Here is a 14,069-nt window from a genome sequence, read left to right on the forward strand (position 1 = left end):
AAACATCAATGATGAGAGAGTCACTGGTCAGCTGCCTCCTACAGGCCCCTGACGGGATCAAGCGCGCAACCCCCGCATGTGCCCTGACCGGGAATTGAATCCCGATCGCCTGGATCCTAGGTTGCCGCTCAACCGCTGAGCCACGCCTAGCCGGGATCAGGCTTTGTGATGTGTAATTTCTTCCCACTATCTTCATAGCCAATAGTTAGTCACAGATGGAAATACTACCTGTGTTTTCCATGACCTTCTTAGGACAAGCTACCAGAGAAATAATCTAGGTAACTTTTGGTGTCATATTTTGTTCCTTTATCAAATCAGAAGAAGTTGCTGTGATGCATGTTAGAAATAAGCATCCCTAGGTGCCACCCCTTTCAGTTAGCTGTCTTAGGTCCTCTTCAGAGGGTAAAGACCTGGTATTCTCTCTCTGTCTCCTATTCATAGTAAAGGTGAACAAACAAAAAACAAACATATTAAATCTGCTTCCTTTTACATTTGGAGCTGGAAACATTCAGAAGGCCTTTGTTCTCTGGTCCTAAACCCATAGTTAGGGCCCAGTCTGCTGTGTATAGATAGTTCTGATCAGCATGGTGGGTTAAAAGTTTTCCAAACTAGAATGCGTTTAGGTTGGCCCCGTTGCCTCCTGTGGCATCACACATGCAGAGGGATCCGCTTCTTGCCCTACTCATTTGTCCTGTTTCCTCATTGGCTCTGGAAACTGGTTTTGATTTATCTCCATTTTGTAATTTTAGTTGCTTTCATTTTTTTTTTTCTATATTATTTCTTTCATTCCATTCGAGAACTCTCATTAACGTTTTCTAAGAAACCACCACTGATGTTATTTCATGTTATCTTCTTAATAGCATTTTATAAGTGAATATACTTGATGGGTACCTTAGATAGATGTATAAGCAGGGCCTTCCCACAGAGTCGTGGTGCAGTTATATCTCTGAGAAGTAAGCCCCCTGTCTTCATTTCTACCAGTCATCTTTGTAGTCATGACAACTGTTTGTTTCTAGTACTTATTTGCCATGATGCCCATGTTTGAATTCATGGTTCAGTAAAGGTGCTTTAATTTGAAGGCTATGTGTATACCAACACCTTTAGCAAACAGAAAAGCAGCACATCAATTTCTGCATGTGATTTCCCACAGTATTTAACACTATCTCCTGACCTATTTGCTTGGTTTGCTTGCTACTCGTTACTCTGTGTGCACTGTGTTGATGATGTGCTAATTATATATCAAGTAATGTAACAGAATTTCTTGTGTGGGGAGTGAGTGATTTTTATCTGCCTGAATTAAGAAAACTATGAATTCAGAACATTTAAAAGTAGATATAGATCATCCCTCAGATATATAGAGTTGCTTAAATTAAAGTAACACTTTAATACCAGGTAGGAATACTTAAGGAACTTAACCGAGTCTATGAGTATAATACAGACGTGAAGTAAACACAGTTTTAAACCTTCTTTGGGTTATTTTTTAATTTAGTTTTCTTTTGCAATTTCATTTTCCACTAATTTTTTTTTTTTTTTTGGCATAATGGTCACCATGCTTTTATCTATCTAACATCCTGGTTTTCTAGAATTGAACTTAAAAAGCAGATTTTAATTTATCTCAATGAGGGTAACAAGAAATTGTTTGAAATAATTTTAAATGTAAGCTGTGTTTAAAATTTTTTTATCATTAAAAAAGTCTTTAAAAAAACACTATAAAACATAGTTTCCCCCCAAAATTTATCCTTCTAATGAATTTAAACAAAATTTCTGTGTCTTTTAAAACCTTATATAAATTGTTAAACATTTTGAAGAAATATGTTACAGTGAGTTCAGTGTATGAGAGAATTGAACATCTATACACCATTTTTTCTTTGGACTGCAAAAGTTTGTGTTTTTATCTGGTATACTATAATGAAACACTCTCCATATTTCAAATTCAAGTTTTAGGTTAAGTGAAAACAATCATTTAAATACTGTAATGTGTGTTGTGTGTTTTTTTTGAAGTTGGGGATTACATTGATTTTTAAAGTTATTTTTAGTTGTTTTTTATCACAAGGAGTTCTGAACATGCTGGATTTGAACTTTCTCATGTAATAATTCTCGGACTAGAGAATCTTTTCCTGTCTGGCTTGGATTAGTGTTGAGTTGTATTTTTAGCAACAGTCCTAACTCGGTAGCTATGTAAGCACTGAGGGAAGATGGAGTCACAGGGCAAACTGGGCTTGCTTCCCACAGGGAGGGCTGGGAATTGAGCAGGAAGGAAGGCCTGTTTGTCAGTGTCTTGTGTGCAACTATGTCTGAGTAGGCAGCAGGCGACACAATGTCTCCCTTGTACAAAGTAACTCTCTCAGTGAGTGCTCAGATATATGAGGAAAAAGTGTTCCGGTAAGTGAAGTAGAAGCTTGGGGTGTTTCAAAGAGATTCTTTTCATGTTTTTGTGGAATTTGGATTTCAGGGAGTGTACTGTTTGTTGCTGCAAAGTACTGGCTTTGTTTTCAGTGGCATTTTAGATGTGTTGAACAAGCTCTACTGCAGGCAGAGTGAAGCGCCTTTCTAAAACTGTGAGCTTAATTAAAAATATGATTTGTTTGTGATGAAAAGTTAATGTGTGCTTTTTGAAATCAGGGAATATTAATTGTGACACTCATTTTTAGGAATGAATTCTCTTCTATACGTAGAATCTTCTACTTTTTCTTGTCATTTTCATTCTGAAGTCAGAACCAAGTGATAATGATGAAAACCACTTAAAACTGATTACTGGTGTTTAAAATGTTTAATGTTGATTTCAAATATAATTTGCTTGTTTTAAAACAGTTGGACCGTTAATTGTTACTTTAAGTGACTGTGATATGAAAGTTTTATAATTTACTTCAGTTCGAATGATATAAACGTCAGTTTTTACCAAAGAACTGGTTATTTTTCTTCTGGAAATCTTGATTTTGTGATTAGCAAACATAAATTATTGGTACTTTTTAGAAAATTACTTTTATATTTTCAGCAGCATTTAATGATCAAGCTCTAAGTACTTAACTTTTATAGAGTATGTACATGTTTATAGTGTTTTGCTTTTGAATCTGCCTAGTGGAGTGTGACAATATGAATCGCTTTGATCGATCAGACAGAAATGTTCGGCAGTCTCAGGAAGGATTTTGGAAAAGGCCACCCCAGAGGTGGAGTGGACAGGACCATTACCACCTCAGCCATTCTGACCGCTATCATCACCATGGAAAAAATGACTTGAGCAGGTGAGTCTAATTTTCTATCCTCTGATTAATTTTGAGCCATAATTTCCCTTTTATCTCTCTACCCCTTCCCCCTGAAAACCTTTTTTTTTTTTGCCTGGTTTTTAGTGGCACCAAAAAACGTTTCAAGTTATATGTGGTTCTAGCTGGAATATGTCTCAATTTTTTCCTTTTGATCCCAATTTTTTTTTTATTAACTTTATCAAGAATATAAATATTTTATTTATGTCTGCTATTTGGACTTTAAGTTCTGGAGTGATTTTCTAGGTCTCATTTAGGAGTCATTAAATGTTGATTTTGTTAAAGTTTATTATTTTTAAAATACCAGTGTAAAATTAGTGCCAAATGACTTGTCTTCTTTTGCATATATAAATTGAAATTAAGAAATTTCTCATGTACTCTTAAAAACAAAAGAAAGCACTGTACAATGCTATAATTCTTTTTCTTTTTGAAGCGTAGCATGGTCTTTAACTTGGTCAGACCTCATGTATAATGTGGCTCTGTAGCCATTCACGCCTGGGATCAGACCCTGGATTGGCACATATTAGCTTTGTGAGCTTAGGTAATTAATTTAACCCCTCTCCACTTCAGTTTATCATTTGTAGACTATGGTTTATAATACCTCTCCTCACTGTTGAAGGATCAGGGTTAAAAGTGCCCAGAGCAGTGTCTGGTTTATAGTGGGTACCCAGTGGTAGTTGCTAATTTTTTTCCTTTTCACTCTGTCATCTTGTTCCACTGGGATTTGAGGTAATTTTGGAGCTAGTTTACAATACAAATAATAAAATTGGGATAAAAGAATAGTGGGAGGGAAACACATGGCCCCATATAGTTCTTGAAGTAAGAAAAAATATTGGCTTTAAGATTCCTTACAGCAAAAGCAAAGAACAAAGCTTGATCTATTATAAGAGTTCCAGTGTACATAAGATAAAGGACATATTTCTCCTGAATTGATTGGCTTTTATGAGACAGAAACCTGGAAAAAGTTGCTTTGTATGCATTCTTGTAAGGAAAATACCTTGTGATATAGTGGACAGGTCTCAGACAGTTTCCCAAAGTAGAAATAATAATAAATTCCTTAAGTCCATTTCTTACTTATGCTCCTCAGTGTAAGCAACAGAGAACTCTAGTCTAAGTTAGGAAAGGTGGTCCCTACAGTGGGTCATGAGATGATGATGTCCAACTAAAGATCCTTCTGTTGGTATAATTTGATGCACAGATGAAATTTAGAATATCTGAAATAATTTATTTAGTACACATCCTTCCAGGCATTATTTTGGCTGTTCTGTTTCTCACATTTGGGCTTTTGATAAGGAACGGACATCAGAGAGTTGATATATCAAACAAGAATCTTAGGTGAAGATAGTCTTTTTAAAAAAATTTATCTTTATTATTGAAAGTATTACAGATGCCAGCCCCCGCCCAGGCCTACTGTGCTATTGTTTGTGTTCATGGGTTATGCATATGTGCATATAAGTTCTTTGGTTAATTATTGCTAATGAAGGTTTTGCTTCCCTCATCTTTGATGTTTGGTTTATAAGAAGGTAAATTTAAGGCCAATTGATAAAAATTTGGAAGTCTAACTAAAACATGAACCATTGCTTATACTTCAGATAAGGTTTATTCATCCATTTCATAGATACTCATTGAGAACCAATATGCTGAACTCTGCTCAGTTATCAAGCTGGGATGAATTTGGATATTGGGTAGGAGGTGAGAGCTGTGGGTTGGTCATAGCTTCTGGGAGCATTGTTGGGAGGGTGATAAAACGTTATGCAGTGTGTGGGCTCAGTTGGAATCATTGCAATTATCAGTTGAATAGATGATTCGTGTCCCTCTTCCATCCCATACAAAGATGAGTAGTACCTACTTTCTGTGGACAGGATCCTGAGTCTGGGAGAGACAGGTATGTAGATAGTTATGATGCAGTATTTGTGTAGGGCAATGATGACATGTGCCTCAATCAAGAGATGTTTGCGGGACTGTAGGAGCATGCAGCCACTGGTTTTTGTCTGGGATAGTGCTGTATAAAGGAAGTTACTTTTAAACTGATAAGTATGACTAGAGACGGCAGGGCAGTGGTTTATGGAGGAGAGGGATGAGGGCTGAGATGGAAAAACAGCATGTGTGAAACCATTTAGGAAACGGTGTGGCATTTTCAGAGAACTCTGCATTTAGAGCTGGATTGCTAGGTCATTTGGAGGAATGAATAGATGTGGTTTCTAACTCTAGGTAGCAAACTATCTATGCATTTTAAGGTAAAGGGCGGCAAAGTTCAGTTTAAAGTGAGAGGCTATTAATCAGACCATCCAAAATGGAATGAATTACCTGGAGTTAGTAATCTCTGTCCCTGGGAATGGTCAGGCTGAGGCTGATTATCTGTCAGAAAAGTTAAGCAACATTTTCCAAAAGCTATATTCTTGGATGTCAACAGGTGTAGATAAGAGAGATTCTCTGATCAAATGAATGTAGGAATGAACAAATTAAAGTTAAAATGAGTTTTTTAATAGTAGACTCCATAGTGCCTTTAATATATAAACATAGTTTTATGATTTTGCAAAAGGTAGTAAAAGATAATAGAATATGTAGCCATTTGCCAAAACATATGACCACAGATCCCTTCTGCACAGTGTATCTTCAGGGACTAGTGATTTGTGGATTGTCCACATTGGTGATTCTCAGTGAGAGAGAAATGCACAGCATTCTTGAGGGTTTCTAATCTGACTCATTTAGTGCAGAATTTCCCAACACATGGGATGAGGCATACCATTTTGTCATGAATAGCTATAGATTAACCAGTTTATTGATCCCCTCAGGCTTTGGGGTGGCCACGTGGAGTTTGGGACATCTAGATCTCATAGAGCTAGTTATGGGAATGAGTGATAGAGAGAGAGAACTCATCCAAGACAAGCCTTACTCTAGCATACCTTAACACTATCATTTTCTCTCTGTTCCTTGATGTAAAAAGGTTTGGATGCATTAACCCCAGAGCCTTTCCAATATTACATGTATACAAGTCCCTCTTTCCATTCTGATTTTTTGAGTGTTAATTCCCTTTTCTGTCTGTCCTTCATTTTCAATGTTGTCATAATTATAGGATTATGTCTTATCCATAACTCGGGGCTGGTGATTGAGAAACACTACCTATTTCCTCTATACAGAATCTCAGCTTACGATGAAGTTATGGTCTGCTAAACACTTCATAAGTTGAAAATATCATAAGTCAAAAATGCATTTAATACACCTAACCTGCCAAATATCATAGCTTCATCTAGCTTACCTTAAATGTGCTCAGAATACTTACATGCCTGCAGTTGGGCAGAACCTTCTAACACAGTGAATACACTATAGAGTATTGGTTGTTTACCCTTGCAAGCCTGTGGCTGACTGGAGATGCAGCTTGCTGCTGACACCCAGCGTCATGAGAGAGTATCGCACTACATACTGCTAGTCCAGGAAAAGATCAAAATTCAGAGTACTATTTCTGCTGAATGCATATCACTTTCGCACCAACATAAAATCGAAAAATTGTAAGTAGGACCATGTCTGTCATAATACTGTGCTCTCTTTTCACTTTGCCTAATTTTTCACACTTCTTCTCTCCCCAGGCCTCCCTCCCCCTTCACCACCTTCTTTCTGTTATACTATGTGGAATTCTCTCTCTTACATCCTAACAAACCCACATGTTGACTTTTCCCTACATTCCCTGTTTGTAACTGAAACCTAACTCTTCCCTAAATGTACTGACTCCCCAGTAGCATTCTTAAAATGAAGGGTTCTTATTTTCAGTCAATTGCAGTCCTTTAGTGTTCAGAGGCGGGGTCTTGTCTTCACTCCTCACTGCCGCTTCTAAATGAATTATTATTCATTCTCTTTCCTTTGAGACTTAGCTCCTCCTTACTGGTCCTAACCCTAGCTCACAAAAATCTCGGTCCTTTGGCTCACTTTCCCTCTTCATTGTAAGCTTTGTTACAAGCTTGAATGCTTCTGATGTTCATTTACATGGTTCATATAACCCTCTGGCACTTTGATCATGTCATCTGAGAATAGAAATAGTTTTACTTATTTCTTTCCAATCTGGATACTTTTTTCTCTCCTCCATAATTGCTGTGGCTAGAACCTTCAGTACAGTGTTGAATAGGTGTGGTGAGAGCATCCATCTGTGTCTTGTGTCTGGTAATAGGAGCAATGCATTTAGTCTTTCACTGTTAAATGTGATGTTAGCTGTGGGTTTTTCATAGATACTCTATCAGGTTAAGGAAGTTCTCTTCTATTCGTATTTTGTTGAGTGTTTTTATCATGAAAGGCTGTTGGATTTTGTCAAATGCAATTTATGTCTATTGAGATCATTATCTTCTCCCTTCGTACTCTTAATTTGGTATATGGCATTGACTGATACCAACCTTGCATTTCTCAGATAATCCTACTTGGTCATGGTATATAATTCTCCTATAAGTTGCTAAGTTGCTAGATTCAATTTGTTAGTATTTTGTTGAGGGTTTTTCTGTAGATGTAATAAATATTGGTCCTTAGTTTTCTTGAGATGGTTTTCTGTGGTTTTGGTATTATGATCACATAGATTGAATTGGTAAGTGTTTCTTTTATTTCTATTTTTGGAAGAATTTGTAAAGGATTTTTGTAATTCTTCATTGAATATTTTTGTAGAATTCACCAGGAAAGTTGTTTGGTCCTGGGTTTTTCTTTATGGCAAGTTTTTTATTACTTATTTAATCTCTACAGATGTTCTATAAATACCCGTTAGACTTTTTAGTTTGTAGTGTTGTTCAAGTCTCCCGTTTCCTTGCTGATCTCCTTCCCAGCTGTTCTGCCCGCAAATGAGAAAGAAGTAGTGCCTCCCACTTCGGTATGTCCTGTAGGGAAGGTCTGCAAGTAAGTAGCACACCCTGTTTTTTGTTTACAGAGGGTTGTTTTAATTTCTCTTTAGTTTTGAAAGATGGTTTTGCTGGATATTGAATTCTTGGTTGGCAGTCTTACTTTTAACATTTCGACTCCTGTGCTTTCTGATGAAAAATCAGCTGTTAATCTTATTGAGTATATCTTCTACATTATAGGTTACTTTTTTCTTACCCCATTCAAAATTCTCACTTTTTCTTTGGCTTTTGACTTTTAACTATGATGTGTCTCTCTTTTTGTGTATCATATTTTGGAGTTTGTTGAGCTAATGATTAGACAGCGATTTCCTTAACTGCCTTGAACCAGTAAGTATTCTAGCTTTTGCGGAGGGGCTCTGTGTGTGTGTGTATGTTCAGGGATGCCTTCAACAACCTATAGTTCTGCGTTAGCCTTCATTTCCTGCTTGCTCAGAGGCTTAAGGCTGGCCAAGTGAGAGACTAAGGCCTTCTCACATATTTCCTTGGGATGCACATATCCCTTTACATGTGTATGGCCTTCTCTCTGTCCCAAATATATCGGAGCATTTCAAAACCTCTTATGGACATCTCATTCCTCAGGATTTCTTTAGAAGTTTTTGGGTCAGCTTGTTTGCCCCAATTGGTATCACTGTCTCATGCAGCTGGGATTTTAAACAATGCCACTGATTTTCCCCCCAGCAAATATACTAGAGTTAAGGTTGTTTCCACAGAATGTGTTCTAAATCATGCCAAATAAAACAACTGCTGAGAATGGGCCTTTTCTAAGGAGGTGGCAATTAAGGTCAAATAGTAACAGCTCTCTGGAAATGATGCTTTTTGGAGAGTTTCAAACACAGTTTACCTCCTAGTCCACCCCCTAGTGATTGCTGAATTTCACAGCTACCATGCTTGTAAGACTCTTGTTTTTCAAGCTACCACAGAGCTGGGAAGATAGGTGTGGCAGTAGAATAGACTAAAATGCCACAGGACTCATTGGTCTCACCAAGATTCAATTGGGATTTTTTTTTAATAAGTTCTCCTTGGTTGTTGCAAGCATTTGGTTTATTTCCAGAGTTCCGAAAAAGTTGATTTGACTAATTTGCCAGTGATCTCAGTGCTTTTATGAAGGAGTGAATTTTTGGAGATACTTATTTTGCTGTCCTCTTACTTCTGTCATTTTTGTTTGTTCGTTTTAATTACTAGACTTCATTTTTTAGAGCAATTTTAGGTTTACAAAAATATTGAGTGGGGAAAGTACAGAGAGTTCTAGTATACTCCCTCATCTTCTTTTATACACAGTTTCTCCTGTTACTAACATCTTGCATTCGTTGTTACAACTGATGAGTCAATACTGATACATCATTATCATTCACTAAAATTTGTAGTTTAGGTTAGGGTCCACACTGTGTGTGTGCATTCTATGGGCTTTGACACAATGGCACGCATCTGCCGTCACTGTGTCACCGCTTGATGTCACAGCCTTGGAGACCTACACCCTCCACCTGCTCACCTCTCCTGCCCGCTGCCCCACTGCTCTTGGTAATACCCTGGCAAACACTAATCTCTACTGTCTCCATAGTTTTGCAGTGTCCAGAATGCCTTACAGTTGGAAATAGATGACAGTATGTAGCCTTTTCGGATTTGATTTTTTAACTTAGCAATATACATTTAAGGTTCCTCCATATCTTTTCGTGGGTTGATAGAATAGGCCATTGTATGGATGTGAAGGATATCTTAATTGCTTCCAAAATTTGGAGATTATGAATAAAGCTGCTCTAAACATTTTTGTGCGTAAGTTTTCAACTCATTTTGGTAAATAACAAGAAGCACAATTGCTGGACCACATAGTAAGAGTAAGTTTAATTTGGTAAGAAACTGCCAAAGTGTCTTGCAAAGTGGCTGAAGTGGCTGTACACTTTGCATTTCTTCCAGCAGTAAATGAGAGCTGCTGTTGCTACACATCCTCACAGAATTTGGTGTTGTGTTTTGGATTATGATCATTCTGATAGGTGTGTAGTAATATCTCATTGTTTTAATTTGCAATTCCCTAATGATACATGATATTGAGCATTTTTTCATATGCTTATTTGTTATCTGTACATCTTCATTAGTGAGATGTCTGTTTAGATCTTTTACTTATTTTTAAATTAGGTTATTTGTTTTCTTGTTGAATTTTAAGAGGTCTTTGTATATTTTAGATACCAGTCCTTTATCAGATAAATATTTTACAAATATTTTCTCCCAGTCTGTGGCTTGCCTTTCATTTTCTTAATGTTGTTTTTCACAGAGCAGACATTTTTAATTTTATGCAGTCCCACTTGTCAATTTTTTCTTCCATGGATTGTACTTCTTGTATCTAAAAACTTATTGGCAAACCCAAGGTCACCTGGATTTTCTCCCCTGATGTCTTGTAGTTTTGCAATTTACGTTTAGATCTTTGATCTTAGTTAATTTTTATGAAAGGTATATAAGGTCATTTTTTTACATGTGGATGTCCAGTTGTCCCAGTACCATGTGTTGAAAAGACTGTCCTCTCTCCTTTGAATTGTCCTTGCTTTTTGTCAAGGACCAGTTGGCCCTGTGTGTGTGGGCGTATTTCCGGACTCTGTTCTGGTGTCCTGATCTGTCTGTCCTTTAGTCTCAACACTGTCTGGATTACTGTCGCTTTGTACTGTCAGTCCTCTGACCTGATTCTTGGACATTGTTGGTAATTCTGGGTCTTTTTCCTCTTCATATAAACTTCAGAATCACTTTGTTGATACCCACAAAATAACTTGCTGGGATTTTGATTGAGATTGTGTTGAATCAAGCCTTTGAAAAATGGACACAAAAACACACATTTAACTTTTAATAGACGATTTTTATTAATGGTGAGAAAAGAAACACTAAAGGTTTTGAGAAGTCAAACTGCAACCCAGATGAGGAAATAAATGAAGAAAAAAATCTCTCTCTCTCTCTCTCACACACACACACACACACACACACGAAAAAAATCTCTCTCACACACACACACACCCTTCCACTTGCCAGTCTAACCCATGAATCACAAACCTTAGGCACAAAACCACACATGTTGGTAATCAAGAAGCTTGGGTAGAAGTGGAGAAGTATATGGAGACAGCCACGTAATTTTGTAAGATTCCTTTAAAACTACAATAAGTAATTGTGCATCATTGTGATTATTAGATGTATGGGTTGACTATCAGGTGCTGCTGTTGTGTGTGGCTTCAGTTTCCAGGGTTAAAAAGCCGTTGTCTCAGACTCCTTTCTGTAGGTTTCTCATCCTTTACTTTCTTGCTGATTTTGTTGGCTCTGCTTATAAAACAAGATTGAGTAATGTTGGTGATTGTGGGCATTTCTTTCTTATGGTTCCATAGCCACGGAGCTCATTGTTGCCTGCACCCATACCTGTATTGGTTAGGTGGTTCTTACCTACCAGCTCCTGGCCTGCGACCACATTTGTGGCCTTTACGAACACACTGCTGACTTTCCAGTATATTCCCCACAGCAGCTGGCAGTGTTCGTTGCTTTCACCATATAATTTCTCTACTAGAAATCCATGAGTATAAAAGTAAAAATGTGTGCCTGTCATCTTTTTTTTTAATCCTCACTGAGGATATGTTTATTGATTCTTTAGAGAGGAAGGGAGGGAGGGAGAGGGAGAGAGGGGGAGTGCGGTCGGGAGGGGGAGAGAGAGAGAAACAGTAAGAGAGAAACATTGATTGGTTGCCACCTGTGTGCTCCCCAACTGGGGAGTGACCCATAACCTAAGTATGTTCCCTGACTGGGAATCAAACCCACACCCTTTTGGTGTATGGGACGACACTCCAATCAGCTGAGCCACCAGGCCAAACAGGGCAGTGCCTGTCCTTTTAATATGAGGTGCTGTGCCTGGTAATCCTCTTTTGTCTCAGGTCTTTCATTTTCACCTTCCTTTTATGTCTTCATCCCTGGATTTGTGCTTGTACTCTTGGAAAGTGATTGTACCTCCCATTTCAAGTCAGAGGTCCAGGTCTCATGTATGAACATCATCTTCTCAGAACGTGAAATGTCAAAATCTCTCTGTTCTGTTTTTTCCCTTTTTTGTTTTAATAGTGCCATTTTATTTTCTGAAAATAACATCTGTTATATATTTGCTATCTTTGTTGTTTTCTGCCTCTTGCCTTCTCAGTTACACTCATTTTTTTCTTTCAGCAGACTTCAAATGGTCATCCAGTGAGGTGTTATGTTATTTCCAACTTACTGTCAGATGGTTTAGCAACACATACACAGATGTAAAGAAAATTGTCAACATTTACCAGTAGGAGTATATAGCTGAAGGGTATATGGCATTATAGTATTCTTTTGACATTTATGTTAGAAAAAAATTTCAACATCAAGAAGTTGGAAATTATTGACAATAATACAACAGTAATTGCTTTTTATTTAACATTTACTATTTATCAGGCATTTTTCCAAGCACTTTAACATGCTACTCTATTTAATCCTTAAACCAATCTAATGAAGTGAGTACTATTCTTATCCTCATTTTATAGATCAGGAAAATAAAGTAACTTGCCATGTGTGTTATGTAGGTAGTAAGTGGCAGAGCTAAGATTTTAACCCAGGTGATCTGTATAGGTAATATAAAAATAAATAAGTTATAGCCCTGTTTTCAAAGGGCTTACAGTATAATTGGAGGTGATATGTACACAAATTAATTTATGTTGTAAAATAAATTAAGGATTACAAAATGGTAATTTTATCAGGAAGAACTTTTTGGAGGAGCAGTATTTCAGTACTCGGAGAAGATATAAGTTTAGTCTTGCATCTTTTGGTGGATATATTTGAAATGCAACCTAAGGCATATGAACCTTATTTGGTAGGTAGTGGAGAACATTGAGAGTTAAAGAAACTATGGCCCCAAAATAATAGTATTTTCAATAATTAGTTACTGTCAGCAGGAATTAAACCTAAATCATAGACCAGAGCTGTCTCTTTAACACTGTTGTGTGTTTTTCTAGATGCCAATTCTTTGTCCTTATATTCAGTTAATGATTGAGACTTCTTAAATCTTCCTTTGAAATGTTTTCAATTCATTAGTTCTTTGAATGTGGTTTATGTTTATATCAACCTAATATAAGCCCTTCATAAGCAATTCATACCTGATTCTCGTGCTGTAGGCTGCAGAATAGTCTCCCTCAGTCTCTTCCCCCTCTAATTTTTCTTTTACTTACTTCATAAACTAAAAAGTAAACTTTATTTTTATTATTAGCTGGGGCTCTTGTTCAATTTTTATTTATTTATTTTTATTTTTTTATGATTGAAAGTAATACAGATGTCCCTCATTTCCCCCCACTTTGCTCCCCTCCACCCAGCCCCTGCCCCACCCCAGGCCTTCACCACATTATTGTCTGTGTCCATTGGCTATGCATGTATATAAGTTCTTTGGTTTATCTCTTCCAGTCCTCTTCATCTCTCCCCTCTGAGATCTGTCAGTCTGTTCCATGCATCCATGCCTCTGGACCTATTTTGTCAGGTTATTTTGTTCTTTAGATTCCATGTATGAGTGAGATCATGTGATACTTGTCTTTCTCTGCCTGGCTTATCTCACTTAGCATAATACTCTCCAGGTCCATCCATGCTGTCCCAAAGGGTACGAAATCCTTCTTTACAGCTGTAGTATTCCATGGTGTGAATGTCCCACAGCTTTTTATCCACTCATCTACTGATGGGCACTTGGGCTGTTTCCAGATCATAGCTATTGTAAATTGAGTTGCTCTGAATATCAGGGTGCATATATTCTTTCTGATTAGTGTTTTGGGATTCTTAGAATATATTCCTAGAAGTGGGATCACTGGGTCAAAAGGCAGCTCCATTTTTAATTTTTTGAGGAACCTCCATACTGTTTTTCACAGTGGCTACACCAGTCTGCATTCCCACCAGCAGTGCACCAGGGTCTCCCCTTTCTCCACATCCT

General features: G+C 37.3%; 1 protein-coding gene across 13 annotated transcripts in view; it reads left to right on the plus strand.

Annotated features, from left to right (window-relative positions):
• Positions 1 to 14,069, plus strand: part of CCSER2 (coiled-coil serine rich protein 2) — a 203,316-nt gene that overhangs the window by 108,037 nt on the left and 81,210 nt on the right. For 6 of the 13 annotated variants that reach the window (XM_081157357.1, XM_081157356.1, XM_081157345.1 and 3 more), the window contains one exon: positions 3,080 to 3,242. In XM_081157357.1, the coding sequence (XP_081013483.1) occupies positions 3,080 to 3,242 (163 nt within the window). Of the gene's footprint in view, positions 1 to 2,176; positions 2,383 to 3,079; positions 3,243 to 14,069 lie in introns of those variants that run through there. The other 7 variants (XM_081157346.1, XM_081157347.1, XM_081157353.1 and 4 more) reach the window with 2 other exon arrangements.

The sequence above is a fragment of the Miniopterus schreibersii genome (genome assembly GCF_964146895.1).
Source record: "Miniopterus schreibersii genome assembly, chromosome: 14".
NCBI lineage: Eukaryota > Metazoa > Chordata > Mammalia > Chiroptera > Miniopteridae > Miniopterus > Miniopterus schreibersii.